Below are 11,623 nucleotides of genomic sequence, written 5' to 3'. Positions count from 1 at the left end.
GTGTGAGACTGCTGAGTAGAGATTTGTGTGTAGGGCTTTAGGATGTTTAGATGAGGGTAGAAATAGTGTGATATGTATGTGTTGTGGATTGCTAGGCTACAGTCATCGTTTTCCTTACTTCTCTAGACTAGTTAATAATAGGGAGGGTATTCGATATTACAATTGATGTAGGTCTAATATTTTAATGCCTCATACGTTAGGCTTCATAGATCTTTAACCCTTCTAATCAAGTGGTTGAAGCATTGATAGTATAGCTCCAAAAAGTAGCGTTGTTCTAGCATAGATTAGTTTACAAACAAGATAGGTTTTTATTCATATAATGGAATGTAAAAAGGGATGTTCTTTATGAATACCCCCCTTATTCATATAATGGAATGTAAACAAGATAGGTTTTTATTCATATAATGGAATGTAAAAAGGGATATTCTTTATGAATCATTATTTATATTTCTTGCCCCATTAGAATTTAAGTATATCTCTAAGTAAAGGATCCTTGTGTAAGTAGAAAGAAAGAAAGCGGAAAAAAAGATAAACCTTCCACACATAGAGTTGTGTAATGGGATATTTCATTCTTTATGATTCCCAAGTCTTTCATTGCCCAAATCCTTTTTTTAAGACTTCAAATGATTGTGCTTTTCTAATTTACAAACTATTTTTTTAAAATTAGGATTCATGTGGAACCATTTTCATGGAAATAGTGACAAAGTATATATTTTTAACGAAATTAGCAAATTAAATGAATGAAATCATGTGAAATGATTTATAATTTTACATTGAAATGCATAAAAGACAAAAGCAGGACACCTTTTTGCATGGATGGAGGTGCCATTCAAAATTTTTTTTCCCCGAGCATGGTGGCATTACTTTTAAACTTGTAGAAATATTAAATGCAAAAAGAAAGTCCCCTAGGTAGGTCTAGATGGGATTTCTCTCTAAGAGCTGTGTCCCGCCCAAGATTTAACAAGTTGCGTTTGAAACAAATGTCATGCTAGTTGAAAATGGCCATGCTTACCTAGTGCTGTATGGGGCCAATGAATGAAAAATGAGCATTTAAATGTTGTGCCTCCATTGACCAGTTCAATGCAGGACTTCACAAGTATGGCTTCTTACCTAGTGCTATACAGGCTAACGAATGAGCATTTATTACCTTTTCACTTTTTCCCACGACTTACTTAGGGCCTTTACATATATTGCCTGCCAAAGTTGCTATTCGACGGGCGCGTCATGCCAGTTTTTGAGCATTTCAGCCACAAAATACGTGCAAAATTTTAAAATGCCCGTCAAAAAATACACCAATACACACAAAAACTTGTTATATTTCATCAAGGCAGTCAATTTTGAAAGGCAAGGGTGCGCTTCAAAAATCAAGCATGTCAATGGGTGCCCCAAGTGCAAGGCAAAAGTACACATTTGTATTGATTTTTGGGGAAGATCTTGGATGGGGGAGTGAGGGAGGAGGCCAATGGCTAGTAGGTGTGAAGAGGATCTTGGGCGGGCGAGGTGTGTGAAATGAGCCTTTTGGGTGATGTACGACAATAGTTAATGGTACGTTCAACGTAACCGTCCAGTTAGTTGACAGCTGAGCGGCGCAGGAGAACCAATGAAAGCGTGTTTTTAGTCGGAAGGTGGAAGCAAGTACCCGCGTTACACCCTTACCAGTTACCATGGTGCCCCGGGGGGGAGTGAGTGTGTGTGTGTGTGTGTGTGTGTGTGTGTGTGGAGTGGGTGGGGAGCGCGGAGCGCGACCTTTGCATTAAATGCTCGAAGGTGACAAGTATTGAAGGCCCTCTCACCCACCAGTTGGTTCATCACATGACGACGAATGGTGGATGGCTCATCACTGCACTCAGTGAGTCCGTATGCTCCGTCCACCCCCTCTCACACACACACACACACACACACACACACACACATGCATCATGCATGCAGTTCGCCCTCCTGCCTTTCTGCTTGTTTAACCCTTCGCCATACAAGAACTGCTGCCTGCAATTGGCCGGTCATCTTCACAGGACTCTGCCTCAAGGCCGGATTACACATACAGCCCTGCCCTCTCTTCAGCTTGGCGCGGGCCTCTCCTCCCTGTGATGCCCTAGTGCGCGCCCTTTTCAGCTCACGAGAACCCTAAGCTTCGTTTTTGCAGGTTAAGCTCCCGTGCTCCTACAACCTGTAGTGGGTAGAACGGAAAGAACCCTTCCCTTCTCACGTCTCAGTATGTCTCGACCTCAGCATGCCATGCGGACTGCCCCCTCTTTTAATGAGTATTGCCTGGGTTCCCACAACAATGACCACCGCCTTCACCACAACGTGGCTGTGGAAATGGAGCAATATGAAGGAGCCACCCTCCACAGACAGGGTAGTGTTAGCACTGGCAGATCCGACTATGTCCAGGTGTTGCCCCAGCATCTCGGCAGCTTGAGCCCTCTCAGCCAAACTCTCTGGAAAAATGTCAAGAAACATGAACCCACTCCCATTGCTCAGGGAGCTGACCCGGTCGCCTGGCTCTCTTGGAAAGACCTCACAGTCTGCGTCTCCTATGGCGGAGGGGAAACGCATGCGGTGCTTGACAACCTCAGTGGCTACGCCGAGCCCGGCTTCATGATGGCCATCATGGGTCCCTCTGGCTCTGGCAAATCCACTCTCCTTGATGCTCTCGCAGGTAGACATTGTGATGATTTCTTATGCCTTCATCCATGAATATGTGCGCTGTTGATGGTTCTTGATGCATCGATAACCCTGATGTGGGGTCAGGATGTTTTTATTTGTGTGAATTCATTCGTTCATGTAGCTGCATTGCACTTGTACTTGTAGGACGCCTTGCCAAGAATGCTGTGGTGACAGGGGAGGTGCTTTTGAATGGGCGACGCAGGAAACTCTCATATGGCTCGGTGGTAAGTGAGAGTTGGTAGCGCACTTGTGATGAGCTCTCAGGGTAGCTCTTACTCATTAGAATAAGATGTTTTAACTATTATTAAGTTCCTACCACCATTTGTGGACTAATTTAGTTTCTTGTTAATGAATGACAGGCCTATGTGACACAGGAGGATACTCTTATTGGGACCCTTACAGTGCGTGAGACCATCCACTACTCTGCACATTTGCGCTTGCCTGATGGGATGCCCAGAGGTGAAAAGGAAACCATTGTGGAGAGCACCATCTTGGAGATGGGGCTGCAGGACTGTGCCGACACTCCTGTTGGCAACTGGCACTTGCGTGGCCTCAGCGGTGGTGAAAAGAGGCGTGTGAGCATTGCCTTGGAGATCCTCATGAGGCCCAGGCTTCTCTTTCTTGATGAGCCCACTAGTGGCCTGGACAGGTATGGAATTGGTGATTGCAGTATTACTAGGAAACTCTCTACAATTTCCCAATTTTAACTGAAACCTTACACCTTCTGCATATTTAATCTGAAGAAATTTGGATTTGTTACAATGCCCAACAGCTGGGACATTAGAGGAGGGAAGTAGCTGGGCGGAGGTCCCAGATTTGAACCTCCTGTGATGCACTCGAGTGGTGTCGTCAAGATGATATAGGGGGCAAGGGTAAGGACAGTTAGTGTGGGGTACATGAAATCCACTAAATATAAGTAATTGGGATTGGGATTCTATTTCATATTCTCTTGATGCATGTGGAATTAAAAGATACAGCGGTTTCACGGGCTTTACAGACAGCTCCACTACCTGTGAAAAGGGAAGATACTACCTGCCATTCCTTTGTGGTCGTGAGATCTCCCCAGTTTGATCTACTTCTGTTCTTTGGATGGGGGATCTGTGTGTGAAGACCCTTAGGGTCTTTACAAACTGGTAGTTTCCTCAAGAATTGTGGGATATCCTCACTACCCATGGGGGTCTTCCCCTTCCATGTCCCTGCCCATCCACAATTCTTGGAAAAGTGTGCAACCCCCTGCGTGGGAGGTGTGCAAACTTCATGGCTGGCACATGCTATGCATCCTCACCTCCCATGGTGATGGATGCGGGACCAAATACATGCCCATCTGCTATTCTTGGAAAAGTGTAACCCCCTGTGTAGGAGGTGTGCAAACTTCATGGCTGGCACATGCTATGTATGTGAATATTTGCATTTGCATATTGTTGCAGTGCTTCGGCCTTCTTCGTAACACAGACATTGAGGAGCTTGTCCCGGGATGGCCGAACTGTGCTCTTCTCCATTCATCAGCCGAGCAGCGAGGTCTTTGCCCTCTTTGACAACCTCTTCCTGCTTTCTGGTGGCCGAACCATCTACTTTGGAGAGGCTGCCCGTGCCCATGAGGTGAAATCACCATCCTCTGCACTTGTTATTTTCATATAGTCACCATGCGTTATTACCACATAATCGTCATGTTTACAAAGGCTATGACAATTCAATCAATACCTCTTTTCTAAGTTTCACACCTGCTTCAGGCCATGTGACAGACCTCTATTTTTTCTCTCCACAGTTTTTTGCTCAAGTGGGCTTCCCTTGCCCTGCAAGACGCAACCCTTCGGATCACTTCCTCCGGTGTGTCAATTCAGATTTCGACAGGGTGAAGCAAACTCTCAAAGGCTCTTTCCGACACAGGGTGAAGTCTTGTACTCTAGTTTCCTCTTCATATTGGTGGCATCTACTGTATTCCCTTATGTTCTCATATAGACAAGACTTGAAGTTATACATGTGCCTCCTATACAGAAGAGCCATTGTCAAGTGACAATGTGAATGAGTCTAATGTGCACCTTTTGTCCTCAACATGACTCAATTGTGATTCTCTTGTTCACAACATGTGGATGACTTAGCATTATTGCATAGCTTAATAGATCCCAGCAACCACCTCTCAAGACCTATCACTGTCCTTTGATACTTGTTGCATGCGTCCACTTTCAACATGCTTCCTCCCCCCCTTACCGAATGTGCCGTTGAATTGGCTACCACCGTCCTTTGATAATTGCAATTACTGTGAAGTCTCATGCATGCGTCCACTATCAAGAGCCTACTTCCTCTGTGCCTGATCGTGTGTGCCATGAATTGACTGACCTACAGGCAAATGCAGTTTTAGACCCGCTGGAAAGGTTCTCTACCTCCGAGGTTATTGAGATGCTCACAAGTGCCTACAACACCTCAGAGCATGCAATGTCAACAGCTGCCAGGGTTTATGAGATCTCTCAAGCTGTAAGCATTTCCGTGGTCCATGACCAACAACTACTATATGTCTCCGGATGATATAGTTGTTTCATTTTTGGTCTCTAGATGGTGACATGTGCTGACGGGATGAACCGTTTTGTTTTGGATCTCTAGATGGTGACATGAACTAATGGTAGGAACTGTTTGTTGCATGCAGAAAGGCATGATTTTGGATTCTAGTGGTAGTCAAGCAAGCTTTTGGATGCAGTCAAAGACATTGACAAAGAGGTCCTTTGTTAACATGTCGAGAGACATTGGCTACTATTGGCTTCGACTTGTCATATACATATTTGTGGCAATATGTGTTGGAACACTTTACTATAAAGTTGGAACCAGTTACCATGCCATATTGGTAAGCACGTCTAGCTCTTCTTTATTACTCAATACTGACAAAGTAACCTCTCCTATCGTAAGCAATTCATGTGCAAGGGTGTCTTTTCACCTATACGTTATTCCTATTCATTATGAATTTGGGTTCCTTTTGCAGGCCAGGGGTGCTTGCACCTCGTTTGTGTCTGGGTTTGTGACTTTCATGTCCATTGGGGGCTTCCCATCCTTTATAGAAGACATGAAGGTTAGTGCATTTTTGGGTTTGGTTGGTCACATGTTCACACACAAATCTCAAAGCGCATGTGCTCACATGCATGCTCACCAATGTTCATAAAGCTTTCTATGTCGGCTTTCATTTTGAAGAGGAAGTACTGAGAGGAAGGTATTTATACTCTGCAGGTTTTCCAGCGAGAGAGATTGAATGGGCACTATGGTGTACTGTCCTTTGTGGTCTCCAACACTCTGTCGTCTCTTCCCTTTTTGTTTGCAATAGCTCTAGTCACTGGAACCATATGCTATTTCATGGCTGGCTTGCACCCGGGCTTCAGCCATTACGCCTTCTTCGTGATTGGCCTATTTGGGTGTGTTGGAGTGGTGGAAAGTTTGATGATGGCAGTTGCCAGTGTAGTCCCCAACTTTCTCATGGGGATTGTCACAGGGTCCGGGATTTTGGTAAGTGGCACCAGTTCGATGGTTTATCTATGAGGCTTTGTCTGCTCTGGTTTCATATCTTTACATGAACCTGCCCCTACTCTTGGGGGCTGATGATGTAAGTGGGGATGTTATAACGCGTAGTCTATGCTATTCATGATGGAGTTGATTTTAAGCTTTGTGAGTAGACTCTGATGGAGCCGAGATTGCATGTTTTTACTAAGTTTAGGAATCAAATTTTCCATTGGTATATCTGGCAACAGTTAATTCTTTTTCCTTACAAAGTCGATCTTCAAGAGCAAGTTGACATATTAATATTGTGCCTTCTCTTGTCATCCAGGGTGTATTCATGTTGGTTGCCGGGTTCTTTCGCCTTCCCAATGACTTACCTAAGATTGTCTGGAGATATCCGATGTCTTATATCAGCTTCAACTACTGGGCTTTGCAGGTGCGACTCCTGATCGTCCTCTATTTGTGTTATACATAACTGGCCCTTCTCCCTTTAGCCACCTTGTCTAGTTGTCAATGATGATAGAGAGTCTCACAACCTGAGAGGGATTTTTTTGGTTTTGAGGTATCTGGAAATGCCAAATCATGTCTCGCGTTGCTCATCAAAATGATGATTGTATGACTGTTAGTGTGTGATGTGATCGATTATGTGGCATACACGTTCCACCCGTTCTTGTTGGCACAGGGGTTTACACTCCAAGCTGTGCCAACTCTTAACTCATGTCCCATGTTATCATGGAGTCATCCCTACCATCTTAATGCATCTCTTAGGATTGCATGGTTCTAGTGTTATGCAATCAAACAATCCCTGTGGTGTACATCCCTCAAGGGACCATACTCACATCTTCCCTGTGCATCACCTAGCTGGCTGGATTTGGATTGGGAGATCCTCCGTTTGTGAGGGATGAGCAGGCGGGTGATTATCCTCTTTTGTTGGGTGGGCAGTAATGTGTAGGGAAAAAGCCTCTTTCATTATTCTCCTAAGCTTAGGAGGTTACAGTATACTTCTTATTGAGTTAACTTACTTGGTCTGTCTGCCTTTCTTTTACAGGGACAATACAAAAATGACTTATTGGGACTTCAATTTGACAACATAAGCCCTCTACTAGAACCTCTCAGTGGAGAACAGATTCTGCGGGAAAATTTCCAGATAGACTTGAGTTGGAACAAGTGGTGGGACACCGCCATGGTATTTGCAAACATATTTGCTTACCGCATGATCTTCTTCATCAACATCAAGCTGAATGAGAAAGTGACACCCTATCTTCGTGCATTCTACGCCAAACATGCTGCTCGGTGGAAAACCCAAAAGCTCTCTTCAAAGACGGTTATACCAATTAGGACATCTCCAGACTCAAGCAGAGGATGATAAGCATTAGGAGCATGCTGAGTTCTATGTGCATTCAGCATGACTCAGAGAGCCAGGGCATGTTAACAATGCTCATCTGTGACACTACCCGGATGTGTGCTCATTTGCACTGAATCATTGAGAGTGGGTGTGAGTTCAAATGAAGCTAAAGCCTAGTGGGGGGGATACCCCGGCTCTATCTGCTCATGTCCACTCGACTAGTTACCTCAGGTACATTATGTACTACTGTGTAAGATGGGTCTCAATTTTTTTCTTGTTTCGAGAGTCGCCGGACATGCAGGCCAGGTGATGAGGGGTTTGAATCTCTGGGTGAGTGCCCTAGTTCGAATTTCACCGGTGCAGCAATGTTGCCTCTCCTAAAGGGTCTTAATATTCTCATGTCGAGCTCAATGTATCTTATGCTGAGCTCGATGTATTACAGGTGTTTTCCATTCATATTTGTAACAGAACTATTTCGTGAAGCCTTCATTCAACTTATGATGGTGTATCATGCCAGTTTTCTGGCTGATTGCCTCCTTCATTTATCAAAACATTCTTGATTAATGTGTGGAGCTGATAAGCCAGCCACACCCATTTCTCTTTGTAGGTTGAGTAAATAATAAAGCCGGAAAGGGTTGGTTGCTGGACAAGCTATGGCAGTGCTCTTCTTTTTCTTCACAGTGATCTGTTTTTTTGATTGCCCAAGCCAGTTAGTTAAGTTATACACAGCCTTGCAAACGCCAAGTCGAGAGCTACTTCTTAATTTTCAATCTGGCCGTGCGTGCCTTGTTTTGATTGCATATCTACCTTTGAGAAAGTAGTAAAGGAAGGATTCATGTGTGAAAAAAGGGTACTTCATTGAGAATGGTTTATTCTGAGTATTCTATTTAGAAGTTATAATTGTTATATTCAAATGAAGTGATTATGTAAAGGTGTCATTATATTCAAATAATCCCAAATATTTGGCTACCTTTTGCTACCTAAATTTCTAGCTAGCTTAGGAGCTGTCGAAGTGAGGTGAATACTTCTTTGAAGCAACTAAATGAAAAAAACATGTCTATGTTTACTCAATAGGATTTGGAATACAAAGTTAAGCATGTGCATCTTGTGAAGACTGAGTGTTTTCAAAGTGTGCTATATGTAGTGGAATTGAAGGTGCCATAAAGTGCCTAGAGGAAAGGAAAAAGAAAATATGCATCGCTTAAAGCTCTACACATGTAACAACTCAGTTGTAGAAATTTATATTATGCATGGCGTTTGAGCTCTCAAATGAATCCTCCAATATACTTGTGCATTACATATGATACAAGGTGGACCTAAAGAAAATAGTAATTCCTAGATTGAAGGTTCATTCAAAGGAAACATATAAATCTATTCAACAATTGATGTCATTAATAAGCATGATAAATCATGGACATTGACAAGGGCCCTATGGGCACTTTTCTATTGGCTTATGGCCATCATATCCCAATTTTACCATTAATTTCCATAATTTTTTTAAAAAAACCTTGGAGAAATGTGATAGACATGACTATGTGAGGTGATGCAACATACCATACCTATTATATGGCTCATCTCTAGTGAAACAATGTCCTTACTCAATATGAGTGCCAAGTATTGATCAGCAATAAGCAAGGGAAAAATTAACAAGTTTGTATATGCAAGATTCATATATAAAATTGACTTTTATCAATCAAGTATCTCCTATTGTTGTTGTGCTAAAAAGGAATGGCAACACGGAGAGAATTGAATATGTTTTGGAAGGAGTCATTGGAAAAGAAGCTTACAACTTCTTAGGTGGCATCTCAAGATATAATCAGGTATCAATAGTGTTGAAATATACAAGTGAATAGGGTGTGTGCGGGAACAAGCCCTTGGTTAGAGGTTGTAAAAGAGAATGTGTAAATGTGAAAGAACCTGTGAAAAGGTAAGAAGAATCTACTGGGAGAGAATAAAGGGTAGCATGAGAAGATTTAGGAAGTGTGGAGATATTCTGGGAAAAGTGAAGAGGTGGAGAGAATCAAGCAAAAGAGGTGGAGATATTCTGGGAGAGGTGGAGTGAATCAAGGAGAAATCAGTGGGATTAGATGCTTGGATGTAAACTCTATAAATTGAGGCATTGGCCTAATGAGAATTTGCTGGTTTTTTATTATCCATGCCTACATTAAGCTATTTACTAATTACTCACTAATTACGTCTTAATTATTTGCTAATCACTTTGTTAATGATGTTGATTCTAGTATTTGGTCCACCATAGCTCATCACATTTCTCTAATTTCAACAAATAGCTCCAATGGGCCAACACAAAATAGCTTTCCCCACATAATATGGTACTCATGCTTACAAGGTTTTGGCTTTTTGCCTAACCATGTATAATACACAAGGAATCTTTGTAGATGGCTTGAAATTGTCATTAATGACCTTTATGTCCGGGACATTCACAATGAAAGAGATGCTTTGTGTCCAAGCGTCTCTACCAAGAAGCTGATCTTAGACTCTAGCATTGCCCCATAAATCTTGCAGTGGGTGGTATCTTCCCACATAAAAACTAGCATGGACAAGCTCAAGATGAGACTTATCTTTGTTGTTGCTCTCTTGTGCAAAGGATTGTCATTATACAAGCATCTGACATCTCTTGTGGAAATGATTGTCATTATACAATCTTCACATTTATATGACATCTCTGAATATGATGGTAGGTGCTCCATAAACCTAGACTTTTATACCAATTTCAACTCCACATAGCTTAGGTGCCCAAATTGCTTGTACCATTGCCTACTACTGTCCATACACTTTTGCCATAGCCTACTATTGCCCATACACTACTACCCACACACTACATAGCTCAGGTGCCCAAATCTCTTGTACCATAGCCTACTACTTCCACACACACGAGTAATAAAGGCTCACAACTCTTAAAGGTTATTCCACTTGGTTTTCCTTCTAACAACATTTTGTTGGCATCTAAGATTACTGCACTACCTTGATCAAAGTAAACTTTCAAGTCATGGCCAATGATAGTTGTAGTGCAGAACAAATTCCTCTTGATATCTCTTGTACATAAAAAACATTCAAGTCATGGTCAATGATAGCTACAGTGTAGAGCAGATTCCTCTTGATATGATCTTGTACATAGAGAACATTCAAAAGCCTCTTAATATCACCATTTCTTGAAACAAACGAGATAGTACATGTGCCTTTTGTTGAGTCATTTGGGCATATCCTGGAGTGTGTCATGGAGGTGGGTATGGGATAGTCCCAAGGGCAGAAGGCCGATCGAAGCGAATGTGGTAGAGGTTGGGATGAAGTTGGACTTGGTGAGATAGATTTGGGAAGGGTGGTGGGAGCTAACTCATGGGTCACTTGGTGAGTCTCTTGATGGGGATCTTCATCTTGGGCTCCATGCATCTCTCCTGGATGTGATTCAATGTGTGAAGAAAAAATCATCAGGCTCAAACATATCACCTGGGTGCAACGAACATCACATCTAGAGGCTCATAGTTGGGTAAAATCAAGCCAATCGATGACCAAATTTGATGAAATTGGAGATTCCATTTAGTATACCTAGAAAAGTTCAATCAAATTTGTGAGACCATGGGACAAACTGATGATCCCACCAAAATATGCTCGTTTGGGCTTTGCCTTGGAGGTAAAGCAGGCCACTGGTTTAAGTTACTAAACCAACTTGAAAAGGCCAGCTATGAGGTCTATGACGTCTTGAGACACACATTTATTAGGTAATATTCATTATGGGATTCTCACCCAGAGGAGCCAAATGAATCCCTATCGCGCAGATCTATAACTTCATGCAGGACGAGGGCGAAACAATGTAGGATTATATTGCTAGAACCAAGTATCTCTACATGAGATGCAACACCTATTGGATGACTTATCACTCATTGATTGATTTATGATCGGTCTTAAGAGCAAGAGGCTTCACGAACCATCTCTACAAGTCTAGGCATTACATCTTTTATGATCGATCTTAAGAGCAAGAGGCTTCACAACCATCTCTATAGGTCTAGGTAGCACCACATCTTTGATGAGTGATGCATGTGAGGCAATACACCTAGTGGATAACCTACAAGACAAGGATGTAGAAGTCATCCACCCAAACTATGAGATAGGGGACACATC

At 42.6% G+C, this 11,623-nt stretch overlaps 1 protein-coding gene across 1 annotated transcript; it reads left to right on the top strand.

Annotated features, from left to right (window-relative positions):
* Positions 1-1,342: 1,342 nt before the first annotated feature.
* LOC147605927 (ABC transporter G family member 11-like) lies at positions 1,343-8,136 on the top strand. Its single transcript, XM_086792745.1, has 11 exons — positions 1,343-2,656; positions 2,809-2,888; positions 3,024-3,313; positions 4,092-4,263; positions 4,430-4,552; positions 5,008-5,136; positions 5,306-5,500; positions 5,636-5,722; positions 5,878-6,150; positions 6,470-6,577; positions 7,190-8,136. Exons 1-11 carry the CDS (start codon positions 2,212-2,214, stop codon positions 7,505-7,507), a joined length of 2,220 nt encoding a protein of 739 aa, XP_086648871.1. The 5' UTR covers positions 1,343-2,211; the 3' UTR covers positions 7,508-8,136.
* The last annotated feature ends 3,487 nt before the right edge of the window (positions 8,137-11,623 follow it).

Source organism: Cibotium barometz, chromosome 58 (assembly GCF_041138505.1).
Source record: "Cibotium barometz isolate CiBa-2024 chromosome 58, ASM4113850v1, whole genome shotgun sequence".
NCBI lineage: Eukaryota > Viridiplantae > Streptophyta > Polypodiopsida > Cyatheales > Cibotiaceae > Cibotium > Cibotium barometz.
Note: the sequence above shows the minus strand (reverse complement) of the source record. Positions and strands in the feature narration are given on the sequence as shown.

What these genes read in the sequence shown, in the direction of transcription:
- LOC147605927 (XM_086792745.1), top strand. Translation starts at nt 2,212, where the DNA reads ATGTCTCGACCTCAGCATGCCATGCGGACTGCCCCCTCTTTTAATGAG. An exon ending in AAGGCTCTTTCCGACACAGG is followed by an intron (nt 4,553 to 5,007) that starts GTGAAGTCTTGT and finishes ACTGACCTACAG; the next exon opens with GCAAATGCAGTTTTAGACCC. An exon ending in TCACAGGGTCCGGGATTTTG is followed by an intron (nt 6,151 to 6,469) that starts GTAAGTGGCACC and finishes CTTGTCATCCAG; the next exon opens with GGTGTATTCATGTTGGTTGC.